The sequence below is a fragment of the Mauremys mutica genome, chromosome 4, assembly GCF_020497125.1.
Source record: "Mauremys mutica isolate MM-2020 ecotype Southern chromosome 4, ASM2049712v1, whole genome shotgun sequence".
Lineage (NCBI taxonomy): Eukaryota > Metazoa > Chordata > Testudines > Geoemydidae > Mauremys > Mauremys mutica.
In genome coordinates this window covers 131302051-131321342 of record NC_059075.1, presented here as the reverse complement: position 1 = coordinate 131321342, position 19292 = coordinate 131302051, and the positions used below count along the sequence as shown (strand labels likewise).

Genomic DNA, 19292 nt, shown 5'->3' with positions numbered 1-19292 from the left:
TAGAAGCTAATGCATATATCACCTTCTCCTGTTTCCAATGCCAAGCTTTGGTAGGGCTGACTTTGATGGTTTCTTTGGTACTCAGACTGCCAGCCACCTCAACTCTAGTCTCGTACACATGAGGAACTGAGGCACAGAGAGCCTAAGTGAGTTGCCAAAGGTCACACAGGAAATTCAGTTGCAGAGCAGAGATTTGACCCCTGGTCTCAGGTCACGCCCGAAACCATATATAATAATATATAACACGTTTTTAAAAATTGACCTGAAAAGTAATTTCAAAATGAAAAATCAAAATGTTTTGTTCTGAAAACATCAAATGTTTTGACATTGCCAGGATCTTCTTTTTTTTTATTTTTTTTTTTCTAAAACAAAATTCTGGAATAAATTGACCCAATTTGATGTTGATGAATGTGCATATTCTGAGGAGAACGGAACCATGGAATGATTGAAGGATTAGAAAAAATGCCTTGTAGTGAAAATTACGATACAGGCATAAATATATATTGGCATATGAAGAGAGGGGAGTTACCTTACAAGTGAAGAACCAGTGTTAACAAGGCCAATTCAGTCAGGGTGGATGTGGTCCACTCCCAATAATTGTGACCCCCAGTGTCAGCAGGCAAATAAAAATAACCCAACATTTATTAGTTTGGAAAATCTCATCGTTTTTCAATTAATCTTATGATTTGGGGGTGTTTGCTTGTGGTTGGTGATCCCGCCCCCACTTACCTACATCATCCTCTGATGGCCTGGTAGCCTGACCGAGATCAGGTACCTCCTCCCCAGGGCTTTTAAGGGGGTGGTGATAGGCTGCTTCCCCCACATCTTTCCCCCTAATCATAAATATCTTCCACCACTCATGTCCCAGCCACCATCCTTAACTCTGGACTCTCCTACCCCCACGTCATCTGTGTGTGCACACGTCCTGCCCCCTCTGCTCCGCCCATCTTGAGTCCAGCTCCGCTGCAATCTTCAGCTGGGCCTTCACACCCCCTCCTTTGCAACTTCCTCCTCTGTTCCATGCCCAGCTCCTGGCATGAGCAGAACACACTGCGACATGGTGAACTGCAACCACGTTGCCGTTATCCTTGCTTGTTCCTACTGGCTCTCCGTTCCTTTCAGGATCCAGCTCAAAATTGCCCTCCACCCACCCAAGCTCTGCAAGGAGTCTTGCTCCAGTGGGACAAAGGACAGCAGAATGCTGCCTATGTCCTCTCCCTTCCCCCTGCACTGCAGGTGAAAGGGCAGCTGGTCTCGGAGCTCCTCTGCACCAGGTGAATTCCACAGCTGGAGTTCTGCTCCTTGTGTTTTAGACTTTCTGTGGAGTTCCTCCAGCCTGCCCCACAGATCTCGTCTTCCTCCAGTCCCTCCTCATTCCTTTTCATCTCCTGCTGGCCTCCTCTTTGGATTGCTCCAGAACCAGGCTACTAACAGTGCAAGAACTTTCTTCCCCTCAGCTCCCACCAGTTGAAAGCCCCCCGGAATCTCCCAGCTGAACGCATGCCTTTCCCTCCTGGCCTGCCTCTTTTAATCAAGTCTCCTCTACCTCTGTTTAACTCTGCGAGGGCCTGATCCAAAGCCTATTGGAAAGAGTCTCTAATTGTCCTAGGTAGTGCAGAGCTAGCTGGGATGCACATATCATGAGCTCGAGCAGACCCCGATCACTGGTGCTGTGGGTGATTCCCTGCCGCTGCTGGCTTCTCCACCAATTCCTCCCCATCGGAGTCTGGTCCGGTGCCCGAGAGACAGGGCCAGCAGAACTTGACAGTTGTACTGAAACGGGTGGCTTTTTATTGTTCCAGATTTGTCTTTTGATGATTTGGACTATCTATATAGCGGGAGTGGCAGCGACCCCAACGTAGACTGTGGCCCCAATGCAGTTCCCTATAACATCTCTCACTGCATCTGTGAAGATGGGTTCAGGTCCATCTCTGGAAAAGAGCCTTTCCTTGGTACCAGTGAGTCCAGATGTGATGGTAAGTGTCACACCAGTACTGTGTCTTTCTGCAGTGTCTTTCCGTGCAGAGGGCCAGCACAAGTCCATGCATCACTTAAGGCCACGGGACCCTAAATTTGGCTCCAGGGCGTTAGCAGTGAACAAAACCAAAAATCAAGCTGCATTTGTGCTGCATATCGTAACGAGGACAAATGGTCTCACCCTGTTCTTCCCCTGCACAGAAATCCCCCTTCACTGCCGATCAGGTTTCACAAGAGAAAATGACTACGTGAAGATGTGTTTGAATGGATCACAGCAGGTAAGTTAGCAATGTCAGAGAGTTAGCATTGTTCCATGGATGTGAAAATAGCACTGGAGGATACACGCATGGATAAGACGCCAGTGTGGGACTCACAAGAGTTGAGGTCTGTTTCTGGCCCTGACACTGGCCTACTGGCTGACCTTGGACAAGTCACTGCGCCGCCCCATGCCTCAGTTTCCCCCTCTGCAAAATAGGCAAATGATGCTGACCTCCTTTGAGATCTATTGATGAAAAGTGCTATAGAAGAGCTAGGGATTTGTTATCCCCTATTCTAAGTGTCAACAATGAGCATTGATGATAATTCCCAGGAGTTTCCTGCCCTGCCAAGATGAGACAGAAGGGATGAGCAATGCAGTTCTTACATTAAAGGTATTTTGTGCCTTCTGCTGGTGTAAATCAGTGTAGCTCCACTGGTTTTCGTGCAGCTATATTGATTTACACTAGATTATGTTCTGGGACACTGCATGACTGGCCTTTGCTCCCCAGATGAACCCTAATGATGTGTTTTATCTCTTGTGGTTTCCTAGATTAACTTGGATAATAGGAAAAACAGCTCGTTCTGTTCGCTGGTCAATTCCACCCTCAGCCTCCTGACATCTGCCTGTGAGAACGTCAGCTTGACCGCTTCCCTAGAGGTCAGAAATGTTCCATTGTTAGAGAGACCCACCTTTAACACTGGGACCCCAGGTCTCTGCCAGGACTGGTGTAGTTCCCTGACTGACACAGGCTGAGTCTGTTTAGACTCCTCTTGTAGCACACCACTTTAGGAACAACGGCCCAGCGCCTCAAAGGTATTGAATGCCTAACTCCCATTGACATCAAATTTATTCCTGCGCAGAGGGCCAGAAAAAGGCGTTATGTGTCACTTACGTCCCGTAGGATTTATAAGAGACTTAAACAACCCTTGTTCTGGTCTTCTGCACAGGGGTGGCTATCACTCGACAGAACAGTCCCTGTCAGTCTGTCTGTCTGCCTATCCATCTGAATGGATTTTCCACACAGATTTTTGGACTATCCTTCACTGTTTTGGTAGCTCCGTAAGTACTTGAATCATATCCTAGGGCCTGATCCCAAAGGCCACAGAAATCACTGGGCTGCAACCCACCACACAGCCACTGCTTCCCACCAGGAGTTCCACACTTAAGTGCATGGAGCTGGATAGAGGGAACGTAGGCCCCACTGAAATGCAGGGGAAAGCCGGAGACTTACCAAACAGTCATGATGCAGGGTCTGATCCCCGAACCCTCTAGGAGACAGCGGCGTCCTTCGAACACATCCTTGCTGACAGCTCCCTCTGGAGCCTCGAAAGCAAGGAGGAAGTCGCTTCTGCTGCGACACTGCTTCTGCAGAGTTTGGGGTCGGCCGCAGTGACAGCTGCCCTTGCCTCTCCGGAGAACCAAACCCAGACTGCGACCACCAAGCTAATGGGTAAGAAGTAAAGACTGGGCCCGAGCCATGAAATTCACATAGGTGTTGGGGGCCAGGTTTTTAACCACTTACCCCCAGCTTATTGGGGTCTTCAGTACAGGGTTATGATTAAAGATCAGTCTGGGGATTGGTCCTGCTTTGAGCAGGGGATGGGACTAGATGACCTCCTGAGATCCCTCCCAACCCTGATAGTCTATGATTCTGTGATTCTCAAGAGGCTCTACACTCAGCCCTGGATCCAGGTGTGGATTTAGAGGCTGGAGTTGCCCAGAGAAGACAGGAACTAGCTTTTTGACAGGATCCCTTGGGGGCTGCTCCATGAACAGAGAGATTGCTGTTGAAGTTACTTTGATTGTAACAGCACTGGGGCAGGGATTGTCTCCTCCTACATGTCTGTTCAACACCCAGCAGAGTGGGGCCCTGATCCCTAACTGGGGGCCTCTGGGTGCTACTGTAATACAACTAATAAATGTGCATGAGAAATACTGAGTTACCCAAGCTCCTTTCTCTCGGCACCTTTCAGCGATTCAGACGAAGCTTACCGATGAGAACTGTAGTCTGCAGAGCAAGGTACTTGGGTTCCGTGCTCACGAAGACAGGATGGATATTCACTGCACTGCCGTTACTGACGCTGACATGGAAGGTACCATGGAGACATCCCTGCAACCCACCGATCATAACTACATTAGTGTCCGGTGCCTTGAATATAAAACTGGCACCCTCATGGAGTAGTAACTTGCCCATGGCAAGTTGGCCCTTACTCTGTGAATGGTGCCATGAGGTTGACAGGACTCCTTGGGGAGCAATTTACTATCCGTTGTCTTCAATGGGTTGACAACAGAGAGTTTGATCCCATCTGAGTAAAGGGGCAGAATCCAGCCCGTAGTGTGGGGACCAGCCATGCTGTGCGAGTCCCCTAGTAATGAATCACAGAAATGTAGGGCTGGAAGCGACCTCAAGAGGTCACCTAGTCCATCCCTCCACATGGAGGCAGGATGAAACATACCTAGATCAGCCCTGACAGGTGTTTGTCCAACCTGTTCTTAAACTTCCCCAGTGATGGGGATTCCACAACCTCCCTAGGTCACCCGTTCCAGTGCTGAGCCATCCTTAGAGTTAAACAGACTTTCCTAATTTCTGACCTGAAACTCGCTGGCTGCAAAAGCTGAATCCTTCCTGTCCTGCCCTCGGTGGAGGCGGAGAATAATTGATGACCATCCTCTGTATTGCAATCTTGTATGTATTGAAAGACTGTTATCAGGTCCCCTCTCAGCCTTCTCCTCTCTGAACTAAATATTCACAATTTTTCCTCATAGGCCAGTTTTCTAAATGAGCGTCTCAGCGATTAATGCACCGACAAAGGGCCCTGATCCTGCTCAGCGCCCTCAGCTCTCACTGATTTCTCAGGGTCAAGCCCAGGTCTTGCATTCCTTAAAAGGCCCTTCCTTCCTGTTCTTATAGGATCAAGCCCTAACGTTCCCCACTGTGTTTTTAACTCAACACTTCCTCAGGCACTGAGGTGAAGGCAAGTTTGCCCAAGTAAGGACTCAGTGGGCACTTTCAAAGTTCGCTGTGCGGGCAGGAATGTCATATGGGCCTGATCAAAAGTCAATCCCAGACAGTGGAGAGGCTTTTAAATCATTAAACCTAGCAGAGAAAGGCCTGGCAAGAACAAACAGCTGGAAGTTGAAGCCGAGCGCATTCAAATTAGAAACAAAGCACAGATTTTTAACAGAGGACCATTAGCCACTGGTGCAAACTGCCAAGGGAAGTGGTGGATTTCTCATCTCTTGATAGATCCAGATGGCTGCCTTTCTGGAAGAGATGTTTTAGCCAGACCCAAGTGATTGGGCTCAGTACAGGAATAACAGGGTGCAATTCTCTGGCCAGGTCAGACTAGAAGATCTAATGGTCCCTTCTGGTCTTACGGTCTGTGAATATTGGCCAATCGGATGCTATTTGACCCCAGACCTGTTAACATAAGAACGGCCGTGCTGCGTCAGACCAATGTTCCATCTAGCCCAGTATCCTGTCACTGACAGTGGCCAGTGCCAGAGCTTCACAGGGAGTGTAACAAACAGGGCAATTTGGAGAAATCAACCCCTGTCTTCCCCTCCTGGCTTCTGTAACTCAGAGATTTAGGATAGCCACAAGCTAAGTGTCCCCCTGAAGTTAGTGACATTTGTGGGCACCTTGCAGAGCTGGGCTCTGTGCTATCTACCTTAAGCAACATGTCCAGGAAATCGTTTTTACCTGTTGGTTCAGCCATTCTCTGGAAGCTGCTGGAAACATTTTTTTCCATGCAGAAAATAGTTTTTTTGATAAAATGGCATCTTGAGCAAAAAATGTCAGTTGTTGTTGGAAAATTTTTCCTTTTTTGACAAAAGAACCCCACAAAGAATTGAAGGAAACTACGGGGGGAAAGGGTCATTTTCATCACAATTTTTTGCAGGAAGAAAACAAAACTCCCCAACCAGCCCTACCATCTGCCCCTAAGCAGTCCCCCCCCCCCCTCCTTTGCTGCTTGCAGGTTCTGCTGCTGTCGCTTTTATCTCCTATGTGGGGCTGGAGTCCCTACTGGGAGGGAGATTTTTGCAGGATGAAAATCAAGGGAGCGAGGCAAAACCAGAACAGGTTCACGTGAACTCCAGAGTGGTGAGCGCCTCCACCAGCACCTGGAAGAAGAAGCCTTCCAGTCCCATCAACCTCACCTTCCGGCACCTCGAGGTGGGTCAACGATGTGTGTCCTCAATATGTAACAGCATGAGTTGGGGGAAAGAGTCTGTTATCAACCCATCTCGTCTGTTATGGTTCCCTGCAGAGTATGTCAGTCCTTAAAGACCCAAACCATGACCCTGGGTCTCTGAGTGCCCTCAGGGAGTTTTGGAGCTGGATTCGCATCTAGATCAGAACTCCATGACTTGGGCCCAGCTTTAGAAGCTGCAGCAGTTCAGCCAGAGTGGTGGTAATGGGTTTGCCACCTCTCAGGTACAAAAAAACAGGACACATGGGATGATGCTGTGCCCATACCACTGGGCAGTTGGCTGTGTGCACCAAGCGCCCTTACAGATCTCCCAGGGCAGCCGCCTTAAAACGGGGGAAATCCTGGGGAAACCTGGACAGGTGGCAACCCCAAGAATCTCTGTCTTCCTGGCCTCATGCTCTGTGGTGGTGAAAGGCTCAGAGAGTGGGGAGGATGCTGGGGAAGGATCATGGGATGATGTGTTCACCGCGGCTCCCCCTGGAAATAGCAGGGATGGCCGGCTATGGGATCCCACTGGTATGGCACTGCAGGTCATAGGATCCCATTGGCAAGTCGGGTCCTGGGATACCCTCTGCTTGGCATGGAAGCACCTGGGATCCGAACAGCGTGGCAGGAGCTGGGGGAAGGGCACCACCAGACTCACGGTTTAATTTAGTTTGTGGCTAAGCACAGAGCTCCGCCTGCCACTGGCCTTTGTGCAGTCACTGCTGCATCCCTGTGGCAACGGTGCTGCCCAGCTGCCCTAGGCTTCTGTGAGGTCACTGCCTCACTCCCTGAACTGTATCACAGGCCCATTGAGGCTGCTGCCTGGCTCCTCTGTTTCCTGGGGGGCTGCTGGCCTGACATGGACCGGGATATGATCAGCACACCCAGCCCTCTCTCCCAATCCAGCCTCTCAGTCTCTCTCCCCCTCCCTGGCCTCTCCGTCCCCAGGAACCTGTGAGCAGGTGGATGTTTTCATTCTCTTTGCAGTGGGTTTTCGGGGGGAGGGGGAGGGGGAGGTGGGGGCTCCCATTGGGTTGGGTTCATTTAATTTTGCTTGATCGTGATCCATCATTGAACAATCCCAATTCTAGAGGAGGGGCCAAACCCAAAGCCTGGACCAAATACCCCCAAGTTTTAGGCTCCATCACCAAAAGCTGCGCCTTGGGCCCATTGCTTGCAATGAATATTTGTAACCGATCTGGGTTCAAATTCATCCTGGTGTAGCTCAGTTGATGCCATTGGATGAATTAACCTTGTCTTCCCATCACCTTTCCTCCCCCTGGTGTTTGTCCATATCCCTCATTTTGTCTCTTCTTATATGTTAAGCTCTTTGGGGCAGGGACCCTGTATGTATCAGGCAGGGACCCTGTATGTACCAGGCAGTAAGGACTATAAAAAGCAAGATTTCAGACTGGCGCTCCTGGGATGCGGACTCTACTCCAGGGTCTTCTGTGGATTTGCTGAGTGAACTTGGACAAATTACTTAACTGCTCTGTTCCTCAGTTTCCCCATCTGTAAAATCAGGTTAATCCAACTGATCTTCACTTAAAGTCCTTGGATAAAAATAATTATTGATGGTGCTGTAAAATATGTATTATTAATAATAAAAATAACCCTGTGTTTGGCACCATTGCTGTAGAACAGTGCCAAGATATGGGTCTTAAGGGTACTTTATGCCAGTCCATTATTTCTGCTCCCTGAAATTAGCTGAGGACTGGTCCCATGGGCTCTCATCACCTGAGATCTATGAAAGACCAAACACATCAGAGGATCCCAGGGACACATGACTGGCTGTAACAATTCAGCCCATGTGTCCGCCAAACGCAGCATCCTTCCTGATGAGTCTAGCTGTTTGTGCGATGCAGAGCATGGTGGGGAGAGAGAAAACTCTTGCTTGACACTAATCACCACCTCCTTGAGTGAATCCATGAGCTCAGAACTCATCCCTGGGTTGATTTGCTGTTAAAGGCTCTGCTGTTGCTTAATATGGTCTGAACCCCCTTTCTATCCGTGATTCCAAATTCTTGTAGGACAAGACTCCGCTGGATAGGGCCATCTGCGTCCACTGGAACTCTGCAGGCCAGGATGGTGTGTGGTCCCCCCAGGGCTGCCAGCACCTTCACTCCAATGTCACTCACACGCGGTGCAGCTGTCGCTACCTGGCCAGCTTTGCGGTGCTGATGGCGCCTGGTGTCGTTGAGGTATTTGCAGCTTTGGGCTTGAAATCAGGTGTCTCTGGAAGTGTCAGTGCATGGGATGCTGGGCTCCTCACTGTGCATAATGATGTCCCTTTGGCCCAAACAGTTGGCCAATACTTGCGGGGTGGAGAAATTGATGCTACTGCTCAGGTCTGTACTTCAGTGTAATCTTGTTTATGTACAAATCATGTACACAAAGACCTATTTTCCTGAACACAGGACAAACAAAGAACAGGCAGTTTTCTGGCTCATAAATCTCCACGTCTGCCACTCCAGCGAGCTCTGTGCCCAAGGAATTCTGTTTCTCTGCTGCCTCTCAGAGTCACACTGACAACTGCTCCTCGGGGCTTTCTACCTCCAACATACACAGGCTGAAAAACCAATCTCCTAGACGACCCTGCATCTGCAGCCAGTGAAACTCCTCAGCCCACATGGCTCAACTCTGACCTTCTATGTGGCTTGGGCAGGCCCTCCATTGTTCGTAGCTGTCTCTGCTACATAAACAGGATCGGACTTTAACAGCAGTGGCAGCAACAACAGCTCCAGCACATCTCAACTGACATCTTCTCTTTTCCCCAGGAACAGCAGGATCAGGCCTCAGGGGCAGAAATCCAAACCTGCATTCATTCCTGTCAAACCCAATCTCCACTGCACCCAACACACCTAGCATTGACATGCAAACATCACCGCAGGTTTCCTGCTGTCTTGGAGATCTTGGACCCTTTCTGTAGAGTCTGAGAGTTTGGACTGACAGAATTCGATATTTACAACCTAGACTCCTCTGGGCTCACCCACCCTAGTACCACTGACTCATAAAGCAGGGTTGTCCTCTAGCTCAGACAGCGGACTTGGGAGGAAGGATTGTCTCTTACCATGTGCCTGTACATCACCAGCACAATGGGCCCTGATCTTAGTGGGGGCTTCTGGGTGCTGTTGTAATAGAAATTCCTCTTTGCTGACTAAAATAAGATTGTTTTACTGTTAACCCTACTGAGCCAGTGCGGCTAGATTTGCATGTTACTCATGCAGAATCAGCAGAACTGGTCACTAGATTCCAGTTGCAGAATCTTTGCTGTGAATGATGCATGCTGCAGAAGGAACCCCACTGGATGCTCTGACCCCAAGCTGAGTTTGCAGGACTGGGAGTTAGACAAATATTTCTTTTGACCCATCCACTGAGCAGCACGTTTAATAGGGTCACAGAGATGCTAAACATAGCGCCATTTCTGCGTAGATCCACACTTTAGTCGAGGTGATGATCAGCAGATAACAAGACCCATTCTGGGCACCTTTAATCCTATACACCTTGAAAATCTAAAAACATGAGCAATTTTCTTTGTATAAGGTATAGTTAAAAACAACTCCATGTTGCCATGAACCTGAAATTCTGTTTTTTAGTATCGGGTTTGTGATAGGGCCTTATTCCACTCCTATCTCTTTTCTAGCCACAAACCGCTTGGAGACCATACACTCCTTAGCTCACTCAGCCAAGGGCAGGGGCACAAAGGTATTTCCCCTTTTAGAGATCTTTTCTGGCTCCAACTCTAAAAGTGTAGGATCTGGTGTCATGTCATATCATGTCATGTCCTGTCCCTCACTACCACCTGCACTTTTCTATTTTCTGGGCTAATGGCTTGATTAGCCCTGTAGCTTTCTCCAGTCTGTGCCCAATCTGTCAATTTGGCACAACTTTGCTCCTTAGATTTAATTGGTGATCCAGTGATCAGACTGCTGGTTAAACACCATAGCGATAACTAAGAGATCATCAACCTCTATTTTACATTAGGGTTATAATTTTAAACACTGACAGCTAGACATATTGGAAGTATAGGCCAGCTTGTAGGATGTTGTGCATCTTTCCATTAGGGGGTGCTGTTGAGTTGGCAAATTCAAAGCAAGCAAATGAAGAGACAAGCAAATCTAGCGAAGAGAGAAACAATTCCCATCCTTTGAAGGCAGTTGACATTAGGGTGACCAGATGTCCCGATTTTATAGGGACAGTCCCGATATTTAGAGCTTTTTCTTGTCTAGGTGCCTATTACCCCCCACCCCATCCCGATTTTTCAGACTTGCTATCTGGTCACCCTAGTTAACATGTTACAGGAGGGAAGGGCGATGATGATGGCAGAGAAAATACTGCATCTAATAATCCAGAAAAATCCCTTGCCATTTTCTCATTATATCTTAAAAAATAAATAAATAAATAAAAACAAAAAAACCAACCAACATATAGGCTAGATCCTCAGCTGGTGTAATCAACATAGCTCCATTGAAGTCAGTGAAGTCAGAGTTGTGCCCATTTACACCCGCTGAGGATCCAGGCCTATAAATGAATTGCAATTAACTCACTGGATAAACTGAACTAATGACTTTCTCTCCAAAGGGGCTTTCACAAACTACTGTAAAATGAGCCAGTCCAGTGTACAGTCTAGTTCTTGCTTCTCTAGTCCTGAGTCGTAATAAAATGTCATGCTAATCCACCCAAGGCAGTCAGTGTTACATGAGAATCCACTGAATTTAGATCATGGCCATCATGCTAATATAGCAGAAATAGAGTTGGGGCAGTTTACAGCAATTCTCATGTGTCTTACGCAGCGTGTGTAGAGGAATTGCTTCTCTCGCCTCTGAAATGCAGCTGCCTCTTGGGTGGAAGGCATCTCTGAAAATCAAGCCACTAGAACTTCAGTTCCAAACACCCAGGCCTCTGCTGCTTTAGCTAAAGGAAAATGTCTGTGGCCACCGTTATACCAGGCCCCTTACGCATGCTTTGGGCAACCACTAGAAGAGTGGTTTTCAAACTTTTTTTCTGGCGACCCAGTTGAAGAAAATTGTTGATGCCCATGACCCAACGGAGCTGGGGATGAGGGGTTCAGAGTGTGGGAGGGGCTCAGGGCTGGGGCAGGGTGTTGTGGTGCAGGAGGGAGTCCAGGCTCTGGGCTGGGGGTGCAGAGGCTCTAGGGTGGGGCTGGGGATGAGGGCTTTGGGGTGCAGGATGGGGCTCTGGGTTTCGGGGGGGGCTCAGGGCTGGGGTAAGGGATTGGGGCACGGGGGTGACGTGCAGGCTTACCTGCAGCAGCTCCCAGTCAGCGGCACAGCGGGGGTGCTAAGGCAGGCTTCCTGGAAGTGGCCAGCAGCAGATCTGGCTCCTAGGCGGAGGCATGCAAGTGGCTCTGCGTGGCTCTCGCCTGCAGGCACCGCCCCCCCCTCAGATTCCATTGGCCGTTTCCTGGCCAATGGGAGTGCAGAGCCAGTGCTTGGGGCGGGGGCAGCACATGGAGCCCCATAGCCCTCCCGCCTAGGAGTCGGACCTGCTGCTGGCCGCTTCTGGGGCACAGCGTGGTGTCAAGACAGGTAGGAACTAGCCTGCCTTAGCCAGGCAGCACCGCCGATGGGACTTTTAACGGCCCAGTCAGTAATGCCGACCAGATTCAATGCAACCCAGTGCCTGCCATTCCATGACCCAGGACTGGGTCATGACCCACAGTTTGAAAACCACTGCCCTAGAAGGTGAGATGGCTAAGTTTCTCAAGGACCTAAAACCAGCATGATGCAGTAGGAAGGGTATAGGTCCCAGACAGACTGGAAGCACCAAAGGCCTTGCTTAGCAGGGTGCAGGTGAGTGGGGAGCAACCCATGGCCCTGAATTCAGCTTTTCTGTGTCGCAGGTGGATTTTGCCCTGTTTGTTATCAGCCAAACTGGGCTCATCATCTCCCTGATCTGTCTCATCGTGGCTATCATCACCTTCCTCTTCTGCCACCCCATCCGTAACACCAGCAGCACCTTCCTCCACCTGCAGCTCAGCATATGCCTCTTCTTGGCCGATCTCCTCTTCATAGTGGGAATAGACAAGACTTACAACAAGGTACAATAGGCGCAGAATTCTCCAGGCACTGTTCACAGCTCCAGTCGTGGTTTCTTCACCTACCTGCGTTGGGATCTCACATATGTTGGGCTGACTCCCAACTGGGCCGGATTCTGCTTCCATTTTCACGCTGCTATTTCAGTGGAGTTACTCCTGATTTACACCAGGGTGAGTGAGAGGATAATCAGGTCAATGGACTGCAGTAGAGACTGCACCACCCAGGGATGATTTTAGACACAACAAATCCTGCATCATGGCAAGGGGTTAGACTAGATGACCCTTGCGGTCCCTTCTACTCCTATGGTTCTATGATTCTGTGACCCATTGTAGCTGCGACCTTTGCTGGGTAAAACCTCAATAATCTAACCCATACCCAGTTGCCCCAGGTTAGAGGCTTCCTTCCAACCCCACAACTGGGCTGAGTTCGGTGAATCTAGGCTGATATTTGGATCCGGCTGGAACTGATTCCATCCCAATGCAAATCTCAGCAGGTATGAAACAAAGCCAAAGCCTGCTCTGAGCCCGCTGAGACAAGATCCCCAGATTTCCACTGGCTGTACCTATAATGCAGCATTGAGCTGGGGCGGTGCTTCTCACGCCAGGTGTTTGACAGACTTAGGGTCAGTTTCAGTTTCTCACCCTAAGCGTTTGCCTGGCCATAATCTAGATGCACCCTCCCAAGGCAGGAAGAGAGCTCATCTCGTCAAATAACCCTGGACTGATTTTCCATTCCTCCTCCAGCTCATGTGTTCCATCACCGCCGGCTTGCTGCATTACCTCTTCCTGGCTTGCTTTGCCTGGATGTTTCTGGAAGCGGTGAATCTGTACCTCATTGTCAGGAATCTGAAGGTGAAAAATTATGCAGGCACGGGCAGATGCACAAGAAAATGCATGTATGTCTTTGGCTATGGACTCCCAGCAGTGATTGTGATCACGTCTGCAACCAGCGCGCCCAGCAGCTATGGAACTCCTTATCAGTAAGTCCTGTGTGGCGAGGGGGAGCTTTGTCTCAGTATGGAGAAACTTGTGCATCCTCCAGGCACTGGGGTGAATTCCATTCACACTGACTGTGTAAAGACCCCTGCCTTAGATCAGCAGTGGCAACTCACCTTAGTCCTTCAGGGCAAAAGCCCAGGCCTCTACCACTTGAGCTAAAGGATCAACTCCATTAGCTGGGAGCAATAGTAGGCTCTTATCCTCTATATGGACCAGCCACTGGGTGGTGGTGGGGACACAACACATTTAGCTAGCATGTTACAATTGCTCTCGGCAGGTTTCCTCTTCTTCTTGCTGTGTCCTAATCCCTCCTCCATGTGGGGGGCTGGATTAGATGACTTCTTGAGGCGCCTTCCAGCCCTACGTTTCTATGAGTCTTGTTTATAGAGAGTGGGCTGACAGAGAGTGTAAACAGGAAGCAGACAATGCACTGCACATCTTACAGTCCACATGGATTGTAAATACCCTGTGTGGAGACATTTGATCCTGCATGCCCCTAACACTACCCAAGCTCACCCCAAATCCCAGACCGCTACCCTCTTCCTTCCAAGTCCCAGCCTGGGCCTCTACCTACATCTTTCTCCACAGCTCTCAGCCTCCCAGTCTGAATCCAGGCTTGGGGTTCTCTCCACATATGGAAGCCCCTGACTCTTCTCCTTGTGCAGACTTCCATAGTCTCTATGACAATACATTCCTTGGTTTCCGTTGGTTACTACCCATCTCTGTTGGGTGCTGCTTGAGGACCAGTAGCTCCTGAAACCGATATACTCATTGCTCTGTTCCAAGTCCTGGTGACCAAATAGAACTGGATCTTCCCCTTTCAGTCTCAGCCTTTAAACTGTCCCATTTTTGAACCCTGTTATCTGAAGTCTGACTGGATTCCACTTGTGGGTCTATTAGCATAACTGGAGAATGGGGGGCATACCTGGCAATGCCAGTGCACCAGCTCACATGGCAGTGATGCAGAGGTAGCAAATGCAGGCCATACAGGTCTTGCCAGGGTTCTGCTGATGGCCTTTCTCTCTTTCTTCGTAGCTGCTGGCTCAATCCTGATAACGGTTTTAGATGGAATTTCCTTGGGCCTGTCTGCGCCGTGGTTGTGGTGGGTACCACAGGGTCTCGGGTTTCCCAGAGCAGCAGAACCAGAGGGCTGTGGTAGAATCTCTCATAGATGGGAACACCAAAGAGATGGGGCCCAGACCAGAGTCACTAGGAAGAGGCGGGTCTGAGGCACCCTTGGTCTGGAGGCTGAAAGCGTTCAACCCGACCTGACCAAGGAGATTTTGCCAAATGAATGCATGGCTACCCCATTTTGGGAATGGCAGCCCCCCGAGGAGCAACCGGCATAATTCCAGAGCCATGGCCCCTACGCATCCTCAGTGAGGCTAGCAGTGACAGACACCCCAGAGAGACAAGCCTCCTAAGGAGAGCTATAGCCTATGGTGTGGGGAAGTTGTGGGGATGAGCCATATAGAACATAAAGAACAACATTGTTCAGAGCTATCTGAGCAACAGAGTGGGCCTGATTCTCCTCACACCCGTCTCCCTCCATTGTCTTCAGTGGAGTTCCTCCTGATTTACACAGGCCTCAGTGGGAGGGGAATCAGGCACCACCGAGTATTTTTGACATTCATTGACGTTTAATATTCTCATGGTCCAGAAAATTTCCTGGCCTGTTTAGCCTTCCCGTGTATATCATCGATTGGCACAAGGCCTGGGGACTGGAGCAGCAAAGTGCTGGGGCTGCAGGTCAGCCATAAGGCATTTCTCTGGGACACTAGGTCATCTCGAACCATCGGCCAAAACTAATTCCAACCCCAGGGTCCAATTTAATGTTCCATCCCACGGGCCAGATCCTCAACTGGTGGAACTTGGTTACAGTCCGGTCAGGTGCTAGGCTGATTTACACTAGGTGGGGCTCTGGAGCCTGAGGTTGAAATGAAATGTACGAGGGACTTCTTTGGTTTTTGTCTTTACAGATAAATTTAGTGTTTTTCTGCCTTACTCTGAAGCTTTTGCGAGAGCATCTTTCCTCCCTCAGTGCAGAGCTGTCTACTGTGAGGAACACCAGGCAAGATTCCTATGGGGGAAAAGGATAATCTCTCTCTAGGTTATTACGTGGGCCCTGTCATGATAGTGGCTGAACACCTCACAGATGAACGAACAGTTTTAGCCTCTCAACACCTCTGGGCAGTGGGGGAAATACTACTCACCTAGTCCCAGATAGGGAAACTGAGGCATGGAATGGGGTTGCCAACTTTCTACTCACACAAAACTGAACACCCTTGCCCCACCCCTTATCAGAGGCCCCGCCCCTGCTCACTCCATCCCCCCTCCCTCTGTCGCTCGCTCTTCCCACCCTCACGCATTTTCTCATTTTCACCGGACTGGCTCGGGGTTGGGGTGTGGGAAGGGGTGAGGGCTCCGGCTGAGGGTGCGGGCTTCTGGGGTGGGACTAGGTCTGTGGGGTTCAGAGTGCAGGAGGGGGCTCTGACCTGGGGATTGGGGCCCAGGAGGGGGTCAGGAGTACAGGCTTTGGGCAGCACTTACCTCAAGCAGCTCCCAGAAGCAGCAGCATGTCCCCCCTCTGACTCCCATGTGGAGGCGTGGTCAGGCGGCTCTGGTTCCTGGCCAATGGGAGTTGCGGGGGCAGCGCTTGGGATGGGGCAGTGCACGGAGCCCCCTTGGCTGCCCCTATGTGTAGGAGCCAGAGTGGGGACATGCCGGCTACTTCCCAGGACCTGCATGCCGCCGCCAACTGGTCAGTCAATGGCCCGGTCAGCGGTGCTGACAGGAGCCTCCAGGATCCCTTTTCAACCGGCTGTTCCGGTCAAAAACTGGACAGCGGGTCACCCTAGCATGGAGCAATCACAGGATTTGCCCACAGGGAGTCTGTGGCTGAAACAGGACTTGAACCCAGACCACCTGTGCCTTAGCCACAAGACCTACCTTCCTCCCCTGCTGCCTCTGACATTTTAACCACCCTCCTGGCCCCTGGCACAGGTTAGTCTATTATCCTCATTGCCTCCTGTAATAATACTTCACTCTTTTTTAGCACTTTCCATCTGCAGATCTCAAAGTGCTTCACAAAGGGGATGTCAGGATCATTATCGCTAGCTTTACAGATGGAGAAACTGAGGCACAGAGAAAGGCTGTGACTTGCCCAAGGTCATGCAGCAGACCAGTGCCAGAGCCAGGAATAGAACCCAGTCCCAGTCGGGTGCTCTGTGCACTAGGTCGTGCTGCCTTCCATACACACTCCACTCCTGGGGCTGGTGGTAACCTCTTTCTGGCTCTTCACTGAGTGTGGGGGTTACATTTTCAAGGGATTGGAAATGAAAACTAGGGGGGAGATTCTGCCCTCATGTCCCAGTCCCACTGCTCTCCCTGCCAGTGCCAATATCCCAGTGGCCATTCCCCCCCATTGTTTTTCTCCCCATTTTAGGTCACTGACTTTTAAAGCCCTGGCTCATCTCTTAGTCCTGGGCCTCACGTGGGGGCTGGGCACCTTCCAGTTTGGCTCGTTGACCACGGTGATGGGGTACCTGTTCACCATCACCAACAGCCTGCTGGGAACCTTCATCTTCGTGGTGCACTGCCTGCTCAACAGAAAGGTGATGCCTGCATGCCCCCAGCCTACGGGCAGCAGGTGTGGGCTGGGTCTGAACTTTTACTGGGGGTCGCAAAGGGGTAGGGGAAAGAGAGAAATGAAGGGAGTGGAAAAGGGGAGGAGAAGGGAGAGCAGTAGGGTGCTGTGAGGCAGCAGTAGGGTGCTGAAATGCAGCCACCTCTGGGGCAAAGCATGGTAGCTGTTTAGCAGCATACAGCAAAACAGCACAACTCTTTAGCGCCGGAACAGCTGGGCTGGATCCTCTGTGGGGGTATTTGGGATAACGCCTTTGGAGTCAAACATCAGCTGGCCCAGGGAATGGAATTACCTACACTGGGATTTGGCCAGCACACTGGGATTGATTGGTGTGTGTTTGTGGGATTTAACATGTCAAGATGTGGTCAGGGACTTGTGTTTACATCCCTGCTCAGACCCTGTAAGTGACGGGGGATTTTCAACCCTCAGGTGAGAGAGGAGTATTGGAAATTATTTACCAGGCTTCGACAGTCAAAGGAAGAACCTTCATCTTCCAGTATTACCATGTCTGCTCTCCCCTCCAGCACGGCCGCGGTAAGAGAGAATTGAAATGCATGGCTGCACAGCGTGAGCAGCAATGTACTAACCTCGACCCTCCAAACTCTGTCCCTCGCTCTCACTTTAATTAGCTCCATCGATAAGGTATTGCAAGCAGTGCCAACGCTCACACGGTCCATACATCAAGTCTCCTTGTCGAGGGCAGAGCTCCACACTGGTAATGCTGAGCCCTGGGTTTTGCCCCCTTTGTGGTAAAACCGATTGGGTTAGGCCATCGGGAGGAAAATGCAGAACAACATTTTGCAAAGGTTTTAAAGAAAAATTGTCCCCAACATTTTGAATTTTTGAAGTGTTGAGACCGCTCAGGAAGTTGGCATTAAAAAAAAAACAACCAGCAGTCACAAATGTTGGCAAAGTGTTTTGACGCATTTTTGGTGCCAATTTTTTGCTACAATTTTTTGGCACAATTTAGTTTCCACCAAAACTAAATTGTGCCAATTTTTTGTCAAAAATATTACGCCACATTTTTGCAAAAGAAAAAATAAAAAGTGCCAATTTTTTGCCAGAAAACAATGTTGAGAGATTTTTGCTCATTTAAAAATGTCTGACCAGCTCTAGCTGGCAGATAATTTCAGTAGTGGCTTTATTGGGGGACTGAATGCCACCAGTGGCTTTTTAATGGCAGAGGATACCTACAGAGCACTATCATTTTATAGCCAGATTCGCCAGCTCTGATGTCCACATTGTGCTGCTGATGTGTAAGGCTGGCCCTGCACTCAAGATATCTATTTCCAGTGCCTGATTCATGCTTTGCTTCCTTTTCTTTCTGTTCCAGGATCCTCAGCAAAATGCTGTCCCATCCCACCTGAAGAAGGCAGCGAGGGATTGATCTCTGTTGCCTGGCCTCTCTTTATGGGTTTTCCACGTTGTTCTCCTCCCCTGGTCCCAGATGCAGAGGAAAAGGGTTGGCACAGTCTCATTAAACGCTCCTGCTGTGTCACCAAAGAATGTCTGTATTCTCAAGTCCACGAGCAACAAAGCCATAAACTGGTGGATTCTGAGCCACCAGGCAAAACTCCAGGAGACCAGAGCTATGAAATCCTGATCTCCACGCCCTTCCCCCTGTGTTCAGTTCAGGTTTGCCTTAAGGAAGGCTCAGGTTGGAGCTTCAAAATGTAATCGAACCAATTCATCCAGTGGCCCAGTGTGTGCCTTGTTTGAGCCTTATCCTGAAACTGATTTTATATTAGGATCTAGAGCAGGGATGGGCAAACTTTTTGGCCCGAGGGCCACATCTGGGTATAGAAATTGTATGGCGGGCCATGAATGCTCACAAAATTGGGGTGTGGGAGCGGGTGAGGGCTCTGGCTGGAGGAGTGGGCTCTGGGGTGGAGCTGGGGATGAGGGATTGGGGGTGCAGGAGGGGTTCAGAGGGCAGGAGAGGGATTAGGGCTGGGGCATGGGAGCAGGTCAGGGGTGCAGGCTCCAGGCGGCATTTACCTCAAGCAGCTTTTGGAAGCAGTGGCATGTCCTCCCTCCAGCTCCTACGTGGAGGCACAGCCAGGCAGCTCTGTGCGCTGCCCTGTCTGCAGGTGTCGCCCCTGCAGCTCCCATTGGCCATGGTTCCCGGCCGATGGGAGCTGCAGGGGCAGTGCT

At 50.1% G+C, this 19292-nt stretch overlaps 1 protein-coding gene across 1 annotated transcript; it reads left to right on the top strand.

Annotated features, from left to right (window-relative positions):
• Nucleotides 1-1057: 1057 nt before the first annotated feature.
• LOC123369060 (adhesion G protein-coupled receptor E3-like) lies at nucleotides 1058-18953 on the top strand. Its single transcript, XM_045014427.1, has 15 exons — nucleotides 1058-1178; nucleotides 1803-1976; nucleotides 2179-2255; nucleotides 2786-2893; nucleotides 3509-3686; nucleotides 4210-4329; nucleotides 6217-6413; nucleotides 8466-8636; nucleotides 12299-12496; nucleotides 13238-13473; nucleotides 14528-14594; nucleotides 15472-15563; nucleotides 16938-17106; nucleotides 17568-17672; nucleotides 18472-18953. Exons 1-15 carry the CDS (start codon nucleotides 1058-1060, stop codon nucleotides 18523-18525), a joined length of 2067 nt encoding a protein of 688 aa, XP_044870362.1. The 3' UTR covers nucleotides 18526-18953.
• The last annotated feature ends 339 nt before the right edge of the window (nucleotides 18954-19292 follow it).

Excerpts from the sequence above, each read along its gene's own strand:
- LOC123369060 (XM_045014427.1), top strand. The coding sequence starts at position 1,058 with ATGGTGAACTGCAACCACGTTGCCGTTATCCTTGCTTGTTCCTACTGG. Across the intron at positions 4,330-6,216 it reads TACTGACGCTGACATGGAAG|GTTCTGCTGCTGTCGCTTTT; the intron begins GTACCATGGAGA and ends TGCTGCTTGCAG. Across the intron at positions 17,673-18,471 it reads TCCCCTCCAGCACGGCCGCG|GATCCTCAGCAAAATGCTGT; the intron begins GTAAGAGAGAAT and ends TTTCTGTTCCAG.